This window comes from Lissotriton vulgaris, chromosome 1_2, assembly GCF_964263255.1.
Source record: "Lissotriton vulgaris chromosome 1_2, aLisVul1.2, whole genome shotgun sequence".
Lineage (NCBI taxonomy): Eukaryota > Metazoa > Chordata > Amphibia > Caudata > Salamandridae > Lissotriton > Lissotriton vulgaris.
The window spans coordinates 342,103,037-342,125,166 of NC_141686.1; the positions used below are offsets into that span (position 1 = coordinate 342,103,037).

The 22,130-nt window shown below is 47.2% G+C and overlaps 1 protein-coding gene across 1 annotated transcript; it reads right to left on the minus strand.

Annotated features, from left to right (window-relative positions):
- Window positions 1-18,958: 18,958 nt before the first annotated feature.
- LOC147736722 (uncharacterized) lies at window positions 18,959-20,701 on the minus strand. The gene has a single exon (XM_086952683.1). The coding sequence runs from the start codon at window positions 20,699-20,701 to the stop codon at window positions 18,959-18,961; it is 1,743 nt and encodes a 580-aa protein (XP_086808809.1).
- Window positions 20,702-22,130: the final 1,429 nt, after the last annotated feature.

The window sequence follows — 22,130 nt, forward strand, 5'->3', positions numbered from 1 at the left end:
GTGCTATGACGGAGTCTGCTTTGTTGAAGATGTGGTGAGGGCATGGGTCTGTGGGGGATCCTGAGTGGATGGAGTTCATCAGGCGGATGGTGTCCTCAGTGGAGATTGGGTTCCAGTCGTTAAGGGTGTTCGCGGGGGGAGAGTGTTCAGCATGTGGTTGGGTGGGTTGGGCTCCGGGTTGGTTGTCGAAGCTGTTGTGGATGTCTGCAATCTTGTTGTGGAAGAATGAGGCTAGGGAGTCGCAGAGGGCTTGAGAGGGGGTGATGTCGTTGGAGTTGGCCGAGGGATTGGAAAACTCCTTGACGATGTTGAAAAGTTCCTTGCTGTTGTGGGCGTTGTTGTCAAGTCGATCCTTGAATGCTGTTTTCTTGGCCTTTCGGATTAGTTGGTGGTGAGTGCGGGTGGCGTTTTTGAAGGCGTCCTTGGTGCTGGTGGTTGGGTCTTTTTTCCAAGCTTTTTCAAGGGTGCGGCAGAGTATCTTGGATTTCTTAAGATCATCGAACTTACGATATGAACTTACACATGGAATCATCCACTGACCCCCACACTATCTCCTTCCTACGGTCCTTGAACATCTTTGGACTCTCCCAACATATCAACATGGCCACCCACAGTGCTGGTCATACCATTGACGGCATCTGTTCTAATATTTCTACCCTTTCCACCTCCCCTCCATTGCCCCTAATCTGGACCGACCATTTTTTCATCCCCTTTGACCTCACGATACCTATTCCTACCCTATTTAGTCCTAGACATACCCAAGCCACCTTCACAGTCAACTGGAAGAAAGGGGCTGAACGTATAAAGCTTGAGTCAAAACCACTGCCCTTACCCCCCACGTTAACTGGAGATGTCGAAGTTGACTCCTGCAACTTCCACATCTGGATGCACCAAATAGTCGCGGTTAACACTGAACCTAAAAACAATCAAGGAAAGGGACCCAAGAAGAAAAAACCCAATGCCCCATGGTACACCCAGACCCTGGCAGATAGCCACCTCCTTTGTCGGAGACTAGAAAGACACTGGAGACAAGCATATGACACGACCTCCAAAACACGCTATGTCCAACAGAGGAAAGTATATCTCTCTGACATTAAAGCAGCTAAAAAAGAATATTTTACCAATCTTATAATGGAAGCGCACCAAAATCAAAAAACCATCTTCACCATAGTCAAGTCCTTCACTCATCCGAAAGCTCTCATCACCGATGTACCTCCCTCAGAGAGTCTTTGCAACCAAATCGCTGACTACTTCGTTGACAAAATTGTCAACATTCAGAAAGACTTTCCCCCACCCTCGACAACCATCGTAGAAGTAACAGTTAACTACCCTCCTCTCTCCAGTTTTAAACCAGTATCCTTGCAACAGACAAGCAAGGCAATCCGGGCCTGTAAATCAGGAGCACCCACGGATTCCTGTCCCCCAATCATTCTTCACCATCTGATTGACACAGTCAACCCTTACATTAATGGAATCATTAATGAATCCCTTGAATCCGGAATTGTACCTGCCGAATGGAAGAAGGCTACTGTCAAACCCCTGTTGAAAAAACAGAACAAGCCATCTACAGATTTGACTAACATGCGCCCCATCTCCTTACTTCCTATTCTAGGCAAAGTCACGGAGCACTTAGTGCACGAGGAGCTTAAAACCTTCACAGAAGCCCATAACATCTTGCACCCCCAGCAATCGGGCTTCCGCTCCGGGCACTCCACCGAGACAGCTTTGATCGAACTTGCTGATTCTATCAAATTCCTACAGGATGAGGGCAAGCAAGCTGTCCTCATCCTGCTGGACCTCACAGCAGCATTCGACACTATCTCGCATGTTATCCTAATCAATCGAATGCGAGAGATTGGCGTGACAGACTCAGCCCTGGCCTGGATTTCATCATTCCTATCAAATAGGTCCCAGACTGTGGCACTAGGACCACACCTATCCTGCGAAAAGCCAATTACATCTGGAGTGCCCCAGGGGTCCATATTGAGCCCTCTATTTTTCAATATCTACATGGCACCCCTTTTAGCTGTGATAGAATCACATGGGATCCTGGTCACGTCCTACGCTGACGACACTCAATTGGTCGTCACCATTGACAAACAGCGTACTGACGCAGAGCTCCGGTTCAAAAACTGCCTCTCTGACGTCTTTGAGTGGCTAAATACTAATCATCTTAGATGCAATAGCGCAAAGACAGAGATCATCCCAATAGGTAAGAATCCTTCTTTTTCCCCGAAAGATTGGTGGCCCACAGGATCCGAGGTCCCTCCTAGTGCAGTTACATCAGCTAGAAACCTGGGCGTACAATTCGATTCTTCCCTTACTTTTGACGACCATGTTAAGATCACTGCCGGTCGATGCTTTGGATTAATAAAATCTCTGAGGAAATTTTTTGATTTCCTCCCAATTGCAGCCAGAAAGTCAGTCGCGGTAGCCCTTTTACTTTCCCGACTTGATTACTGCAACGGCCTTATGGCCGGAGTGAAAAAATCTACCCTCAGAAAGTTGCAGAGCTTACAACATGCTGCAGCTCGACTGGTTTTACAATTCCCCAGAAGGTCATCTGCGTCTGCAGCCCTGAATTCACTTCACTGGATGCCACTGCACAAAAGAATCCTTTTCAAACTGCTTCTCACAGTCCATAAAACCATGCAAAACACAGGACCCCGTTACTTTGTAAACCGTTTCAAGCGCTATAACCCTTCGCGTTGCTTGAGATCCTCTGGGACTAACCTCGTTCAAATTCCCAGATTTAAATATAAGACCAGAGGAGGAAAATCCTTCAATGTTCTGGCAGCTAAAGCCTGGAACACCCTACCCGCCGACCTTAGAGCCATAGACAATGAGAACAATTTCAGAAAACTCCTCAAGACATGGGTCTACAAACTACCAGACTCCTCTGTCCTGGCTGCCATTTAGTTCTCTCTTCCATCCATTCCACTTTTTCAGTTATTTCTCTGCAGCTCGCCCAGCGCCATGATGCTCCCCTGGGAGCGAACGCCTGCGCTTTACAAATGCCCATAAATATCAAATATCAAATATCGTTGAACCATGAGGCCTTCTTGTTGCCAGGTTTGCTTTGACGTTTTTTCAGTGGTGCTAAGGTGTCGGCGGTGTTGGATAACCATAGGGTGAAGTTGGCGGCGGCTAGGTTTGGGTCCGAGGAGTGGGCTGGGGTGTTTAGAAGGAGCGATGAGGAGATCTGGTCGGTGGTGATTTTGTTCCAGTTTCTTTGCAGAGTTGGTTGGAGGTGGTTGGTGGGTTTGGGCTTGTTGTAGGTGAAGTGAACGCAGCTGTGGTCAGTCCAGAGGAGATCCGTAGTGTGGCTGAAGGAGACATGATTGCTGGAGGTGAAGATGGGGTCGAGTGTGTGACCTGCGATGTGGGTGGGGGAAGTGACCAGTTGTTTAAGTCCGAGGTTGGCGAGGTTGTCCAGGAGGGTGGTGGTGTTGCGGTCGTTGATCTTTTCAAGGTGAAAGTTGAGGTCTCCCAGAAGGATGTATTCTTTGGAGGGGAGCGCGTGTGGAGTGATGAAGTCCGTGATGTCTTCACTGAATTTTGCGCTGGGTCCTGGTGGTCTGTAGAGGAGGGTGCCTCTGAGTGTGGTTTTGGGGTCGATGTGGATCTGGAAGTGAAGGTGTTCGGAGTTGGCGAGGTTGGCGTCAGAGCTGGTTGAGATGCGGATTGATTTCTTATGGACGATAGCGATTCCTCCTCCTGTGTGGCTGGTACGGTCTTTGCGAGTGATCTTATAGTCTTCAGGGATGGCAATGGTGATGTCTGGTGCGGAGGAAGCATTCATCCATGTTTCCGTTAGGAAGGCGATGTCTGGAGAAATGGTGTCTAGTAGATTCCATAGGTCAATGGCGTGCCTGTGGACCGAACGGGTGTTGAGAAGGATGCATTGTAGGTGGTTGGGGTCGGGAGTCAGTGGTGTGGTCGTAGCGGAGATGTTGTCGGTGCCGCTGAATTTGCAGGAGTAGCAGGAGAAAGGTCCATGGGTTTGTCCAGGGGCGGCTTGGACGCAGTTGGGGGCGCGACCGGGGTTAAGGGCTAGGAGGGTGGCGGCATCGTAGGTAATGCGGGAGGGCTGGGCAGCGCGAGGGGCAGGGGGTCTGGCGCTGGGCGCGGTCCAGGCGCGGACGGGCGTAGACGGGCTTACCTTTGGCGCACCTTGGGCGCGGGTTGGGCGCGGTCGCTGCGCGTGAACGCTGCGCGCGGGAGTAACTGTCATATATGGAGGGTGGGGGGGAGGGGCGAGGGCGTCTCAGCTGGGAGGCGGGGCGGGCTCGAGACTACCACAACATCAACAAAATGGAGGCGGAGGGGGGGGGAGTACAGTGAACGCGCTGAAAACACCGTTCAGAACAGCGTAAATATCACCCAGAGATTCAGGCACAGCTCAGCGGCGATCAGGCAGGCAGCAGGCAGATACAACAGAGTATAAATTAATGCAGAGCGGCAATGAAGCTGAAATCAGCAATTAATGCAGTGCGCAATGAGGCTGAGATCGGCTATTTGCAAGCAGCAGGCAGCAGATTAAAAAAGCAGTAATGTGAAGCAGCGCTAGCAATAGCACAACGATACCAATATCCTCGAGGGACACAGGGGAGCGACCACTCAACTCGGGGAGAGGAGCGAGTCACGGCGCCTATCAGGAAGGAAGCGCTGGTTATAGTCAGTGGGAGGGCGTCTCAGCTGGGAGGCGGGGCGGGCTCGAGACTACCACAACATCAACAAAATGGAGGCGGAGGGGGGGGGGGAGTACAGTGAACGCGCTGAAAACACCGTTCAAAACAGCGTAAATATCACCCAGAGATTCAGGCACAGCTCAGCGGCGATCAGGCAGGCAGCAGGCAGATACAACAGAGTATAAATTAATGCAGAGCGGCAATGAAGCTGAAATCGGCAATTAATGCAGTGCGCAATTTATTATAGGAGTTTATAAAGCGCCTGGTGACGCCTCCCGGCGTGTCCCCGCGCTTAGGAGAGAGTATTACTTGGGCAGAAGAAGAAACAGGCAGCAACCAGTGAAATTAGCTGATGAAAAGATGTGTTTTAAGAAGTTTCCTAAAAGCTGTTTCGCTTTTTTCCTGTCTAATATTCATGGGGAGGGTGCTCCACTCCTTGGCCGCAAGAGTGCGAAAGGACCTGCCACCAAGTCTGGCTTTTTTTGGGCGTGTGGTTTTAAGCAAGCCTGTTCCCTTAGAACGTAAGGATCTGGAGGGTTCATAAAGGGAAACTAGGTCGGACAAATAGGAGGGTGCTCTCTGATAAATGATCCTATGGCACCAGAGGAGTGCCTTGAAAATTAGTCTCTTTCTAATGGGCAGCCAATGCAGAGCATCCAAGGAAGGTTTAGATGGAGCTCTGCGCGGGAGTCTGAGCACAAGGCGTGCCGCTGAGTTTTGCAGGACCTGCAGCTTTCTAATGTTTTTTTCAGAAGTGCCCAACAAGAGCACACTCCCGTAATCAATGCGGGAAGTGATCAGAGCTTGTGTCATGGTGCGCCTGGAACTCAATGGGAGTAGGTCCATGGTGCGGCTGAGCGTCTTCATAACTCCAAAACATTTTCCAACTGTTTTTCTAACATGACTGTCATACGAGAGTTTGTTGTCAATCCAGACACCCAAATTCTTGGCCTCCTGACTAGGGGTAGGTATTGGTCCCAGACATGTAGGCCACCAGTCTTTGGTCCAATTGGTGTTGTTTCCCCCTATAATGATCACCTCTGTTTTTGTTCCGTTTAATTTGAGACAGTGCTCATTCATCCATATGGCCAACTTGCACATACATGATTTGAAGTTGTCGGCCTCCGAGGAGGGGGATTGGGACAGGGAGATCAGGAGTTGTGTATCGTCGGCGTAGGAGACAAGCTCCACGCCGAACGATTGGACCACCTCTGCCAAAGGTGTCATATACAAATTGAACAGGGTGGGGCTCAGGGCCGAGCCCTGAGGTACCCCCTGTTCTAAGGTTAGGCTGTCCGAGAGACAGGTTCCTCTTTGGACCTGGAAGCTTCTGTTGGTTAAAAAAGCTTTCAGCCATCCTAGAGCCTCTTTTGTGACTCCCGCTCTGTTTAGACACTGTAGCAGTATGGAGTGAGCTACAGTGTCAAACGCGGCACTGAGGTCTAGCATGATCAAGGCCATGGTTTTGCCTAAGTCCGCTCCCTCCCGCAGAGTTTCAGTAGCTCTTAGGAGTGCTGTCTCTGTGGAGAAGCCTGATCTAAAGCCCGATTGTGAGGGATGGAAGGTTTCTTGTGTTTCAAGATGTCTCATAAGTTGGGCATTAGCTACTTTTTCAGCTAGTTTAGCGAGGTAAGGGAGAAAAGAAATTGGACGTAGATTCTCCAATATATCCTGGCTCAGGTTAGGTTTTTTCTTAATGGGGAATACTATGGCTCTTTTCCAGTCCGCGGGGAGAGTAGCTGTAGAGAATGATATTTGCAACATATGTCTGAAGTGCGGTTCCAGGGTCGGGAGACTGGCCATTAGAATTTTAGGAGGGGCGGGATCGCGTGGTGAACCAGACTTAATACTCTTACAGATTTTGGTTAGAGTTTCGGTTGGAGGTACAGAAAAGGTACTTAGATGGATGGGAGTGCATATATAAGCATCATTCTCTATGAAGTCATTGCCAGATTTAATATTGCTAGAAAAATTGGCATAGATGTTAGTGATTTTGTCAGAGAAATACTTGGCAATCTTATTGCAAATATCCACTGAATCATTCTGGGGAGTGGGGTTGGACTCAACTATAGAGATCTCCTTATAGATCAGAAAAAGCTCTTTAGAGGAGTTCTCGGCTTCCTGGATCCGCTTATTATGGTAGGAAGCTTTAGATGTACGTACCATTCTGTAGTAATCTTTTTGTGCTGTTTTATATCTGGTTTTTATTTCAGGGCAGAAATTGACACGCCAGTCTCTTTCGAGCTTTTTGCACGCTGTTTTCGCGATCTGGAGCTCCTGACTAAACCATGGGGCAGTTTTTCTAGTTCTAGTGGCATTGGTGGTAGTACGAATGGGAGCGGTAGCATCCAGCGCTTTAGTGATATTATCCTGTAAGTGAGCATAGGTTGTCTCACTATCAGATCCTTTTGGGGGGCCAGCATCCTGAATGATGTTAGAAAAGGAGGCAATGGAGAAATTTTTCCATCTTCTACGCTTGAAACGTTGTGAGCTTTGTTTGTACTGCTCAGACCTTTCTAGTTGAATAGATATTGGCACTATGAAGTGATCAGACCAAGGAATTGGCTGAGGAGCAGAGGTTTGAATTCCCTTCCAGTTTCCAAATACCGGGTCTAGTAGATGACCATGGTGGTGGGTAGGATCGGTATTTTTTAGCTCTAGCTCTAAGGAGAGTAGCTCTGATTTGATATCCGCCGCCTCTTTATTGAGTGGGTCGTCAAAATGGACGTTAAAGTCACCAAGAACTAAAATGCGGGTTTTTTTGAGTGCAAGATGAGTGATGGCTTCTACCAGAGTAGGAGTGAAATCATACAGTTGTCCAGGGGGTCGGTACACCAGAATACCCGAGAGGGAATGATTGGGACCAGTGGTGATGGTGAAAGTGGCCGCTTCACAGTGGTCAATCATGGTAGAAGTGAGGGTACATTCTAATGGGGTTTTAATGGCTATCGCAATGCCCCCCCCTCTGCCATCTTTCCTATCCAATCTGGAGAGGACGAAGCCAGGAGGAAGGGTTTGTATGATATCAGGCTCGGAGTGTTCATCCAGCCATGTTTCTGTAAGAAACAGAATTTGGATAGTATCGTCCTCCAGTAGATGAAAAATTTCTAAGCAATGAGGCTGAGATCGGCTATTTGCAAGCAGCAGGCAGCAGATTAAAAAAAGCAGTAATGTGAAGCAGCGCTAGCAATAGCACAACGATACCAATATCCTCGAGGGACACAGCTAGCTCCATCTTAATTGAATAGTGGCTTCATTTGAGGCCTACAAAAAAACCCTTTTCAAACGCTAAATTTCAGAAAAAAAACTGTATGGATTTATAGCAAATTAAACAATGCTACTTCCATGAGTAACAGTTGCTGTAATTTCGTTCAGCCTTTTTTCTGTAGCTCTATTAATAGCTTTCAGTGGGAATTAAATGGAAAATGGCACTTTTTTGACCATGCACTTGACAGATCTTCGTAAAACTAGCCAAGCCAAACCCAAATACTCTTGTGAAGATTCATTGAGGAAAGCCTTGAAAACTTGGCTCTTTAGCCTAGACCCATAGTGACTGGATAGCGTCTGTCGATCTAGCGGTCCACACTTTCTGTCTTTCTCTCAGCGCCGGGATACCTCTGCTTGAAGTAGCTGTTCGCGCTTTTACAAATTCTGTTATTATTATTATTATTATTATTATTTTTGAGCTGTGCCACAGTTGTTATATGTATATATATTTATATTACATTGGATTCTGTAATCCCTGTATAAACGACAGTCTCTAATTTCTTTATAATTGCCAATTTGTGATATTTGATATTGATTAGTTTATATAGCGCCCAAATCACTCCGTCCGGGGTATCTCTGCGCTAGGACCGCATGTTACAGTCGACAAATGGACCTTAGTAGAGATACGTTTTTAACAGTTTCCTGAAAAGGGGAAGGCTCTGGCAGTCGCGTAATTGGTGGGGGAGTTCATTCCAGAAGGTTGTGGCAAGGTTAGTAAATGCTTTGCCACCCGACCGAGCCTTTTTGATTCTTGGAGTACAAAGAAGTAGCTTGGAACCTGATCGAAGGGGCCGGGGGGGTGTATTTTACCAGTTTGTCCGATAGGAAGGTTGGCCCCGCGCCATTAAGGGCTTTAAAGACTGTGCCGTAAATCTTGAATTTCACCCTCTTCCTCACGGGGATCCAATGGAGTTTGTTGAGAAGTGGTGTGGAGGCCGTTCTGGGGGGGAGGGGCATTTTCTATTAGTCGGGCTGCCGTATTCTGGACTACCTGCAGCTTGTTTAAGGAAGCCTCGCTGGCTGAGACTAGCAGTGCATTGCAGTAGTCCAGACAGCTTAACACTAGACCTTGCCTCAGTGTTTTTCTTGTGGAGGAAGGTCTAAGAAGACTGAGGGTGTGATAGCAGGTACCAGCGGTGGTAGTGGCGTGTGCTTCAAGTTAAAAATACGGATTCCCAGGTTCTTGACCACTGCTTTTGGAGTGGGAGCAGCTCCTCCGGCCACCAGCTGGGAAACCAGCTTTTTTCTGCACCTCCAAACAACATGACCTCGACTTTTCGGCGTTAAGTTGCAGATAGTTAGCTCTCATCCAGGCAGCGATGGTTTTCATGCCCTCCGAGAAGGTGAGTTGTATGTTAGGATTAGACTTATCAAAGGTGAGCAGGAGCTGGGTGTCGTCCGCGTAAGAGATGGGACTGAACCCCAGGGTCCTCATTAGTTTTGCCAGGAGAGTAACATACATGTTAAAGAGGGTGGGGCTCAAGCAGGAGCCCTGGGGTACTCCATTGGTAACTTTGGTGGTTTTAGATCTAAAAGTACCCAGAGTGACTGTCTGGGTTCTATCTGTTAAAAAATCTGTCAGCCATTTCAGAGCAACCCCTGAACCCCAATGTCCTGGGTGCACCAAGACGCCAATTAGAAGAAAAACGTTAGAACTCGATTATTATAGGTTATTACAGTCAATTTCTGAGGTCACAATGTCTTCTGCCAGAGCCAGCAGCTGATGTTAAAGGCAAGTCAGGTCACAAAGCGTAATTAAAGCAGCTGTTCAAAGCAACAAACAGAACTTTGCTCTTCTTTTATCTGCCCTATTTTACTAGCTTACTATGATAAGCAGAGAGAATATCTTTATTTTTTTAACTCCTCGGATGGAGAAACAATAGAATCTTTCTGCATGTTTCTACACGGTCTGAGCTACTGCAGCTTTTTTTTTCTTTTAAATGACTTGTATTAAATTGTTTCTAAAATCTGTTTGCAACAAATATCCAACAGGTTTTTGATGTGTTTAATTTTGCATTAGAGGTTTTATTTTTATTCTTCATGTTTGCAAACATGTTTTCTCTTTATATGTAAGAACTACAAGGTTTTAAGTGCTTTGTGGGAGAGGGGATGGTGTGACCATGTATCATATGGGATAAGGTACCACCTGGTGCACATTATAAGGTTATTTGGAGTCCCATAACCTTATGAAAGAACACTGCCCCACGCCGGCAGGCCCTTACTTTGAGTGATGGCTCCTGACGCGGACCGAAGATCAGCATGTACTGTCTGACATTTACTCTTTCTTGAACACCTCTACCAATCCTTTATTGTCACCAGCCAGGTCACGATGGGAAACGGAGGGTGAACACACGTTCACAGACAAAGTGTGGGCAGACATTTTGTATCGAGCACGTCCATTGGCGTGTAGCGCAGCGGGAAAGGAGACGCATCTCAAACTAGTGCACTATTGGTACTACACACCCGCCACCCTATCCAAGTAGAAACAGGGGTGCAGCGATAAATGTTGGCGACACTGTGGCAACTCAGGCACATTAACACACGTACTTTGGCAATGCCCCAAACAACATTGTTACTGGGAAGAAATCTTGACAGATATTGATCAAATGTTTTTTAAACTGAATTACCACGCTTCCCTAGCTACACCCTCCCAGGGATCCCCAACGCCTTGACGTACCTTCTTCGCTCCCCCAGGGGATGGGCCTTTACTTTGGCACTGTGCGCAGCGAAACAAGTTTTATTATCTAGATGGGGCACGGACTCCATACCCACACACCTAGACTTGCTGCACAAACTTTGGGATCTATTAAGTATGGAGAAACCAACAGCAGTTGTAAACCAAACACTCCCTAAATTCGAGAAAACATGGGGTCCTTGCCTAAAATACCTATCTAACACCTTCCGAGAACTCACTTGCCCGATATACCTAAGAATCCTGCGTCTCACGGCTGACACACAACCTGACTCGAGTCACACTAGAGTGGAACACGAATATTCAGGCCAAACACCTGGGCATGTACAACACACAATTTACCCAAACCACAATTATTTGAAGCAAAGCTTTAGAGGATTAGACCATCGGTCTCTCCTTAGTATGGCAGAAAAGGACACTTTGTCTTTTAGTGAGCCCCATATCCAAAACTTGATAGCCTCATCTCCGTTTTCTTCAGTTGCGTAGTTCTAGCGCTAAACAACAAAATGAATCAGACAAGTTCAAGTTTAACATTCGTATAGCGCACTACTCACCCAGAGGGTCTCAAGGCGCTTGAGGGAGGGGGTACTTTACTTATCGAATATCCAAGTTTTTAGTTGTTTTCTGCAGGAGAGGTGGTTCTGTGTAAGGCGGAGGTGGGTAGGGAGAGAATTCCAGGTTTTGGCCGCTAAGTAGGAGAAGGATCTTCCCCCATTGGTGGATCTATGGATGCGTGGGATTGCGGCGAGGGCTTGATTGGATGATCGTATTTGATGGGTGGGGGTGTAAAAGGACAGTCGCGCGTTGAGGCATTTGGGTCCTAGGTCGTAGAGGGTTTTGTGTGCGTGGGTGAGGAGACAGAACGTTATTCTCTTGTTGACGGGGAGCCAGTGGAGGTCTTTCAGGTGAGTGGAAATGTGAGCTTGGCGGGGGATGTCTAGTATGAGTCTGGCTGAGGCGTTTTGGATATGTTGGAGTTTTTTCTGTAGTTTGGCTGTGGTTCAGGCGTATAGGGTGTTTCCGTAGTCCAGTCGGCTTGTGACCAGTGCGTGGGTGACAGTCTTTCTTGTTTCGGTGGGGATCCAACGGAAGATTTTTTTGAGCATGCGTAAGATGTTGAAGCATGATGATGAGACGGCGTTGACTTGTCTGGTCATCGAGAGGGAGGAGTCCAGGATGAAGCCCAGGTTACGTGCGTGGTCCGTAGGTGTGGGTGCGTTTCCCAGGGCCGGTGGCCACCATGAGTTGTCTCAGACGGAGGGGGATGAACCTAAGATGAGGACTTCCGTTTTGTCCGAGTTCAGTTTTAAACGGCTGTTCTTCATCCACTCGGCTACTTCTTTAATCCCTTCGTGTAGGTTGGTTTTGGCGGTGTTTGGGTCTTTGGTGAGGGAGAGGATCAGTTGGGTGTTGTCTGCGTAGGAGATGTGGTTGAGGTTGTGTTGGCGTGCGATGGATGCGAGGGGACTCATGTATACGTTGAAGAGGGTGGGACTGAGTGATGATCCTTGTGGTACGCCGCAGATGACTTCGGTGGCCTCTGATCTAAAAGGGGGGAGGCGGACTCTCTGGGTTCTTCCGGCGAGGAACGAGATGATCCAGTCCAATGCTTTTCCTTGTATTCCGACGTTGCTGAGGCGTTGTATAAGGGTGCTATGACAGACTGTGTCGAAGGCTGCGGAGAGGTCAAGTAGGATGAGGGCAGCTGTTTCTCCGTTGTCCAGTAGTGTTCAAATGTCGTCTGTTGCTGCGATGAGGGCGGTCTCGGTGCTGTGTTTGGCTCGGAAGCCGGACTGTGAAGGGTCGAGGGATTTGTTGGATTCGAGGTAGGCGGCGAGCTGACTGTTGACGGCTTTCTCATTGACTTTGGCAGGGAATGGGAGGAGCGAGATGGGGCGGTAGTTCTTAAGTTCAGTGGGGTCTGCTGTAGGTTTCTTCAGGAGGGCACTGAGTTCGGCATGTTTCCAGCTTTCCGGGAAGGTAGCGGAGTTGAGGGAGCAGTTGATGACGTCTCGGAGATGGGGTGCGATAATGGAGTCTGCTTTGTTGAAAATGTGGTGGAGACATGGGTCGGTTGGCGATCCTGAGTGGATGGAGTTCATCAGGCGGATGGTGTCTTCAGTGGTGATTGGGTTCCAGGCGCAAAGGTTGTTAGAGGGGGGTTTTGGTTCTGAGGTGGGTGGAGTGGACTGGTCTCCGGACTGGTTTTCAAAGCTGTTATGTATGTCGGTGATTTTGTTGTGGAAGAATGAGGCTAGGGAGTCGCAGAGGTCTTGGGAGGGAGTGATGTCGTTGGTGCCGGCGGTGGGGTTGGTAAATTCTTTGACGATGTTGAATAGTTCCTTGCTGTTGGGGGCGTTGTTGTCAAGTCGATCCTTGAATGCTGATTTCTTGGTGGATCGGATCAGTTGGTGGTGTTTGCGGGTGGCGTTCTTGAAGGTGGTCAGGTTGTCAGTGGTTGGGTTTTTTTTCCAGGCTTTCTCGATGGTTCGACAGAGCTTCTTGGATTTCTTAAGGTCATCGTTGAACCAGTGGGCTTTTTTGCTGCCTTGCTTGATTTGATGGTTTTTCAAGGGTGCTAATTCGTCGACGCTGCGGGTGATCCATTGTGTGAGGTTGGTGGCTGCTTGGTTTGGGTCCGATGATTTGGTTGGAGGGTTTTGGTGAAGCGATGTGAAGAGCTGGTCGGTGGTAATTTTGTTCCAGTTTCTTCGGGGAATTGGTTGTGGGTGGTTGTGGGTCGTGGTCTTTTTGTAGTTGAAGTGAACACAGCTGTGGCCGTCCAATGGAGAGTTGTGGTGTGATTGAAGGAGATGTGCTTGCTGGAGGTGAAGATTGGGTCGAGCGTGTGCCCGGCATGGTGGGTGGGGGTGTCCACAAGTTGTTTGAGTCCGAGGTTGGCGAGGTTGTCCAGAAGGGTGGTGGTGTTGCTGTCGTTCTTTTCCAGGTGGAAATTGAGGTCTCCCAGTATAATGTAGTCCTCGGAGGGGAGGTCGTGTGGGCTGTTGAAGTCAGTGATGTCTTCGCTGAATTGTGTGCGGGGTCCTGGTGGCCTGTAGATGAGGGTGCCTCTGAGTGTGGTCTTGGGGTCGGTGTGGATCTGGAAGTGAAGGTGTTCGGCGGTAGCGAGGTTATCGTCGGAACTGGTCGTGATGCGGATGGTGTTCTTATGGACGATGGCGATGCCTCCTCCTGTTTGTTTGGTGCGGTCCTTTCGGATGATTTTGTATCCGTCCGGGATGGCTATGACGATCTCGGGAGCTGATGAGGCGTTCATCCAGGTTTTTGTAAGGAAGGCGACGTCCGGCGATGTGGTGACGAGTAGGTTCCAAAGGTCAATGGCGTGTCTATGGACCGAGCGGGTGTTGAGCAGGATGCATTTTAGGTGGTTAGTGTCGGAGTTCTGTTTGGAGTTTGTGGAATTGGTGTGGGTCCTGATGCAATCGAACTTGCAGGAGTGACAAGTGAAGGGTCCATGGGTGTGTCCTTGGGCGGCTTGGAAGCAGTCTGGAAGTTGGCTGGGGTTGAGTGCTGGGAGGGTTGCGGCATCGTACGTTATGCGGGCGGAGTCGATTTTACGGGGACCAGGGGGTCTGGTGATGGACGCGGACGGGCTTACCTTTGGCGCACCTTCGGCGCGCATGGGGCGCTCCCGCTGCGCGTGGACGCTGCACGTCTGTTGTATTGACATATGTAGATGGTGTAGGGGGCGGAGCGAGGGGGGAGCAGCTGGGAGGCGGGAGCGGGGTGGAGAGGCTGGCTACGAGGCACAACAAGCAAAATGGCAGCGAAAGCAAAACCGAAACCAGGACGAGATTGGGGCACAAAGGCACCGGCACAATCAGGCAATAATTGTAAATTTAAAATTACGCAATGCGATAATAAACTAGCACAGATTGACTTGGACTAACTTGGACCAATTAAATGCGAGCAGAGGGCACAATAATTCTTCTAGGCAGCAGTGAGCACTAGCAGGCAGCAATTCTTTACAATTAATGCAAGGGAGGCACAATCCCATGGGGCCTTCAGGTGAAGAACGTCCCCGTCATCTTCACAGAAGATTTAGAGTACAGAAAGGGCTTTAGCTACATAAACACCAAGTGCAGTCGGGACCTGATGGTCCACACGATCGAAACTGCACAAAGTCTCTGCAGCAGAGAGGAGGAAGAAATAGAGGAACTAATGAAGGCCATAGAGACTAGCCAGGTGGTCACTGACGCCAAGTCGCTCTTGGAAAAAATTGAAAAAGACATTCAGGTTTTTAAAGACAACACAATTAACGATAAAAACAATAGATATGAACGTGACATCAAGGCATTTAAAATCGATCAGGTATATCCTTTTTTGCGAGAAGACTGCTATTTACAGTCAGACTCGCGGCAGGCTCTGTCGAGCTACCAGGCAGGTCTAGAAATAGGTTCACCACCTTTTCAAGCACGTCTTCATTGGATTCTTCGGGATCTGATAATAGAAACAAAAAGAAGGGGGTGTCTTTTTTAGAGCAGGGCAAACAAACGAAACCCAGATACAAGGTACCATGGGACATGCGAACACGGAGCAGCACCTACAAATCATAGGCGGCTCTACAACGATAGTCAACTTGTCCACAAGGGTGTTAACTGTCGAAGAAGAAGCAGTATTTAATCTAGGTCTGAAATTTGTACCTAGCAAAAACACTGATTTTACTAAGCTCAAAATAGAGGCAATTGAGTTCTGCCGGAAGGTAAGACTTAAGGCATTTTTTGCAATTACACCGTCCATTGAAAGTAAAGAAACAACGGGTTTGAGAAACAAATCTAGGTTTGTCCCTCATACTAATATTCCCAAACAAGTACTAGCATTTGAGCAGGTACTGCTTTCTTCTTTTAGTAAGATGGAGAAGATTAAAAACTTTACTCAACAGAACATGAGCCAAAAATAACAGGCGACAATACAATCTCTGAAAGAGGACCCTTCGATTGTCATTAAACAAGCGGACAAGGGTGGGGCAGTAGTCATCTGGCCCCGCCCCATGTACCTAGCTGAAGGCGAAAAGCAAGTCAAAAACACCACTTGGTACCGTGCATTAATAGAGGATCCAACTAGACACATCCAGGGACAGATTGCCTAAGTTTTAGAATATGGCAAAGAGAATGGATTTTTAGGCAATAAAGAACATGATTACCTTCTCAAAATATTTCCCAGGATCCCTGTCCTTTATCTTCTACCGAAGATCCATAAGAGCCTGCAAGAGCTTCCAAGCCGCCCGATTGTTTCGGGTTGCGACTCTTGTTTGGAACCAATTGCACAGTACGTTGATTTTTTCCTTAAGCCATTTCTTAGTGAAGTAAGATCGTCCCTGAGGGACACGACAGATTTCCTGCTCAAAGTTGAAGGTACCATTTTCGATGCCCAGTCACAAATAATGGTCACCATGGATGTCACATCCTTATACACCCAAATTCCTCAAGAGGAGGCCTTAGAAGTCATGCACTGTGTCAGTGGGCCTTGTTGCTTTCTTCAGATTCCACATTCCTGTATCAATACAATCATGTCGTGCCTTGGCAGGCAGCGATCAGTATCAATAATTGGTGGGCACTCGTAATCCCTGGCCCCCCCCCTTTCCCCTCTCTTTTGAGATAACTTGTCACTATGCAATAGATTAGCAAACAAAGTGAGAACCGTTCAAACAGTACCAACTCCACATGTTCTGCCGCCTGAATTTGCAGGTAGCCGCCTTAAACAATGCGATGTTCTAACATCTTTTCACACAGGGCCACTGTAACAACTGATCAGCTGTCAGTCTCATTGCTAGGTACTACAAGGCCCATGATGCACTGGGACCAATACGCACTTAAAACTAGTGTGGTTCCATGCCGGCCATCTTGATTGACAACGCGAGGAGTTACGTTGCGGCTGGAACGCTGAAAGAGAAGGTAACGCTCCACCATAGCGCAGCTTCACCGCTTTCCGCTTTTTACCAGCGTGTTTCACAGTAGCGGTTTTTTGTCCCACAGGACATTGGATGCAGAATAACGAGGCATTACAGAAAAAAAGAATACATTAAAAAGGTACGCTAAGGTTTCTTATCGAGAGCCAGCTCAAAGCTATATATAGCGAGTCACTACCACGGTTCCCCTTGCTAAAACGCACTTTTAACACTTTTCACAGGCACAAATTACATGGTTACACTTTACGAGTAACTGCACCGGTTGACGGCAAACCACAGTGAGCAAGGTATGTTTACCATGCGGTCTTATACACTAATGAGACACGCCAACCATAAGTTTTTTTCCAGGAATTCACGATTCATTATACATCTTTCAGATTTGCCTGCCAGGCCACGATTTTTGAATGAGTTTCTTTGTCCTTGGATTTGGACATCACGAAGTTTAATCCTTCCCTTCCAAACGAGTTTGGTATGTAGCTAATCACCCGCTGTAGCCCACAACTGAAGTTTTGAGGCTTCTATTTAATTTAATATTAAAACACTCTGTCTTTGCATCTTTCAGATACAAAGATTAACAGCCCTGATGAGAGACCAGCAACCCTGAGCCTGGTCTCGAAACACGTCGGCACTTTATTTGGGTGGAATAAATCACTACCTCAAAGGCACTAGGACCGGCTGGTCCAGATATCATTAGTCTTTCAGCCATTTATTTGCTTACATTCCCCCAGTACTTGATTCTTTTCATGCACTGTTTTACATGTTTGTGACATTGCTGTTTGTGATGTATTCATTTTTTGTAGGATGTTTGATGTAGACATGTCAGTTTAAAAATTGTTTCGATATTATGTGTTTCTACGTGTGCAAAAGCATGCATAGTTGTGTAAATATTTGATTGTACAGTTTGTCTTTATTTCTGCTAATTCATGTGAAAGATTTGATATAATTACAAAATCATTGGCACTAAATAGATATGCCGAGGGCAGATACAATAAATATGTTTCTATTCCTCTAAAGCTTTGCTTCAAATAATTGTGGTTTGGGTAAATTGCGTGTTGTACATTTAATAAGGGTCTTGCCCCTACCACGTTTCTAAGGACCTATCCCCTTTAGTTTTCAAAACACCTGGGCATAGCATGTACTGTTCCAACGCTAACTATTGGATTGTAAATGTAAGTCGTTTGTTATTATTCTCATTTTTCCTAACTTCTTCGCCCGCCTTTGGTTGTAGGCGAATGACCTGTGTCTTTCCCTTTCCCTTTTCTTGAAAACAATAAAAATTGATACAATGCTAAAGAACTCTGCCTTCGGCCTCATTCCTCTATATGGTTACAGAGACTCGACTTGCAATATCCTTATAATGTACAGCAGGAAATACTTTATCCCCAATATATTTTCATTGAATAAGGTTAATGTAAAGCTATAGTTGCTTTGTTAAAGCACCTTAATGGGTCTTTAAAAAAACCTCCAAAATTCAATTAAAAAAACAAGGGTAAAGTGTATTTATGGTTAAGACTTAAAACCAACAAACCACAGAAATTTGCAAGGTATGGTTAGAACCACAATCCATAACTCTCACTACAGGTGTGCAAACCCTAACTCAGCATGTTACGTGTGATGATGCGATGACATTTTACATAGTTAAAGAGTTTGCTAAAGGCAAGATGCTGCTGTAGGGAGATCATGGCTACTTTTATCTGCCCATAAAACCGTTAATAACACTTGGGACTGAGCTGGAAGTCGGGTGGGTGAACTCACAAGCGACACATAACTCACGTAGTGTGCCTGTCTTTCACAACGAGGAGGTGTGCACTCCTGGAGAACCCTGCAGTGGCAAGAACATCCCTGGTCGTCCCTGCTGTTGAGGCTGAATACAGACTAGGATTTTTAAATCAGGAACTGGAGATGACTGCGTCTTACCCACTGTAACTGTGCAACTGGAAACACAGTACCCCCTCTAGACTGTGCATGCCTGCTATTCTCAATGAGCACCATGTCACTTGCATCCGACTATTACGTGTGATGATTCTGGCCAGTAATTCCTCCCATGAATAGCGCTATTTCCAGTTCCTCAGCCTGGAAAAGGGACGGACAAGGAAGGACGAGAGCTACTGGCCTATTTGTCTCATGCAGATTCCCATAACCAGGCCTGTTTCTGCACAGGAAGGATGCAGTCCTGTGTGGAAACAGAGGAGGAGAATGCAGGGAAACATCTGCACCCTGTGTACTCTGGGGGTCTGTATCGCTCAGTGGGTTCCATCCAAGCCAAAATTATCCCCTCGGAGACTTAGTAAAATCTGGACCATACACATTTTGAAGAGGTTACATGTGTTAGTTGCTCTCCGAGAGCACATTTATAGCGAAACACATACCTGGGGTGGCTTAGAACAGCAATAAATGTGATTTAGTATTTCCTCTCTCCATCGAGTATGTGAGGGTATCTAAATCTACAGTATTTGTATCCAGTCCTAGGAATGATGGAGTCACACACTGACCCCGCTCATCAGGACAGAGCAGTTCTGCCTTGCAGTTCTGATGTTGATGCTGTGATTCAGGGTGCAGTGGTTCGAGTATGTAGTTCTGATCTGAACCCTCTGCATCAGTACAGGTCTGTTCTAGCTCGTTGTTCTGATCTGGTTCCTGTGCTTTAGGATGCATAGATTCTTGCTCGGAATTAACGTTTGGATCCTGTGCATTAGGGAATTCCTGCTGCAAGCACAGGTGTTGCTGTAGGCACTGGGTTTGTTGTGACCCTACACCACCAAAGGACAACAGCCCAGACTCTAAATGTTCGTCTGATGACATCCCATCGGGTGACACGGGTTGTAGGCACTGGTTCTCCTGAGGATCTCGGCAATCAAAACACATCAATTCTTCCTCCAACGGATCTTCAGGTCCGTTACCATCTGGCAGCACGGGTTGTATACAGTGGTTTTGCTGTGGTTCATGTCCATCAGGAAATAGCGGGTGTGGGCAGAGGTTCTGTTGCTGGTCCCAGCTATTAGTAGACAATGGGGATGGTTCTTGCTTCAGGGGCTCATCTGGTTCCCTCTTTTCTGGAAACGCTGATTGTATGCTGTGGTCTTGCTGTGGTCTCTGCCCATCAACAAATTCTGAGTGAAGACACCCCTTTGCCTCCAGTGATCTCCCTGGAGGCTCCGTCTGAGGGCACCGGGATAGAGGACAATCCTGCTGTAGTCCATTTCCATCTGGAAACCCAGGTTGCCTGCACTGGTCTCGCTTTGACTCGTGGACATCTGGAAGCCCAGGTTGCATGCACTGGCCTTGCTTTGACTCGTGGACATCTGGAAACCCAGGTTGCATGCACTGTTCCTGCTGCGACTCGTGTACATCTGGAAACCCAGGTTGCATGCACTGGTCTTGCTGCGACTCATGCATATCTGGAAACCCAGGCTGTAAGCACTGCTCCTGCTGCGACTCATGTACATCTGGAAGCCCAGGTTGCATGCACTGGCCTCGCTTTGACTCGTGGACATCTGGAAACCCAGGTTGCATGCACTGTTCCTGCTGCGACTCGTGTACATCTGGAAACCCAGGCTGCATGCACTGGTCCTGCTGTGGGTGACGTCGATCTGGCAACACTGGCTGTAGACAAAGGTTTAGCACGTCAGGGCGCCCTTGAACATCGGTCGGAGAAGGAAGTGTACAGTCCTGCTTTGGTGCATCCCCATCAGAGAACACCGGCTGAAGACACAAGCTCGGTTCCCCTGGCCTGTCCAGTTGAGGTGTCGCAGGAGACCGGCTAACAGCACAATCTCTAATGCTCGCCGGACAGACCATCTCCAAAGACACTGCACCATTATCTAGGGAACCTTGATCCTTTTCTATCCAGATTTTCTTAATCAGCCCAGCGACTTTAGAAGGTACGTCCTCCACAGTATTCATCAAGTTATTCAGTTTGGCTTCCAACTCCTCCAGCATGGATAGAAGGATAATGTGAGGCAGGTTCTCCGAAAGCGGTTCCAGGTCCTGGTTTCTCTGAGCATCATTTTGGTATCTTGAAGCTGAGACGTCATGAAGAGGTAAAGACGGGACTGTGGCTCTTACGGATTCACGTGAACACTGCGCTGTCACTTTCCTTTCTGGAGCCCGTCTTCTGCCCATTCTGGTAAATTGATGTTCAAGTCTCAGTGTCTGCGGAGGAGAGGAAAAGAGAAAAGACAACACGTTATCACAGGACAGTTAGGTCAAAATACTCCTTCCTGTCTCACCAACCCCTGTGTGATCAGAGAACATCGCTCATTCCTAAAACCATAAAAAAATGGAATCATTAACATTTCACAATACCCAAAACATAGTTCATATATTATCAAAGGCACTGATTTGAAATTTGTTTCCAACATTATGTCTGTTCCTTGGTCTGCTCAAATTGTACATGGTTATGAAAAAAATAGAATATTGTAACAGCCTTGCAGCAATGAAAGGTTTATAGTACCTTAGCAGACAAGACTGAGCTATCATCCTCACTTGCACTGTACACCTCTCTTTTGCAATTATCAGGGAAGTGACTGAAGCACGCGCCAACATACCAAACCTCTACAGGATCTACAAAACGCTTTTCATGTCATTGCATATATAGAGAGCATGTTCAACCTGGAGTTTCTTGGCACTGAATCAGAAATACATTAAAGAGGAGAAAACGAAACATAACGGGGAAGAATCTAGGGCTAGATGTAGGTAATTTGGATTTATCGATTCATAAATACCGAATTTTACCGATTCGGTATTTATGAATCGGTAAATCCAATGTAGGTAATATTTCGGTAAAAAATACCGAATCGGTAGGATTCGGTATTTACCGAATCGGTATTTACTGATTCGGTATTTGCCATCGATTCGTTTGGGCCTGGAGGCCCATAGGAATGAATGTCAATTACCGATTCAAGGGTGGCAGGGTGTCACTTTGACACCCTGTTGCACCCCTCATTAGGGCTTGTGTGCACCATAGCACAGGTGTACATGCACAGATTTGCATATACACAGGTATTCGTTATTTACCACCAACTAATAGTTGGTGGTAAATAACGAATCCTTAAAGCCCTGTGGCACTGTTTACAGTGCCACCTACATCTTAAAATACAGATTTGGTAATTTTACCGAATCGGTAAAATTACCGATTCTGTAAAATTACCGAATCTTTATTTTAAGATGCCCTACATCTCAGAATCCAAATACCGGTCGGTAACGGCCGAAAATCGGTATTTTCGGCTGTTACCGACCGGTATTTGGATACCTACATCTGGCCCCTAGTCTGAATAGGTTTGCGGGTAGTCAGATTTCTGGGAAAACTCTTGAAGTTAGATTCAAATGGATTTAGCCGGTAGAGAGATCTGAATGGAAGGAGAGTGTACCAAATCTGCTTCTCCCTGATCTGATCTTTAGTCATTTCAGAATAGAAAGTAGATTCAAGTGAGGCGATCTCTGGTTTTGTACGGGTGTATGCATTTCCGCCTGGTTTACAATTAAGTGAGGGGATAGACCTCTTGACCCTTTAGAGGTGAGGCAGAGGATCTTAAGAGGCGATTTGTTATTT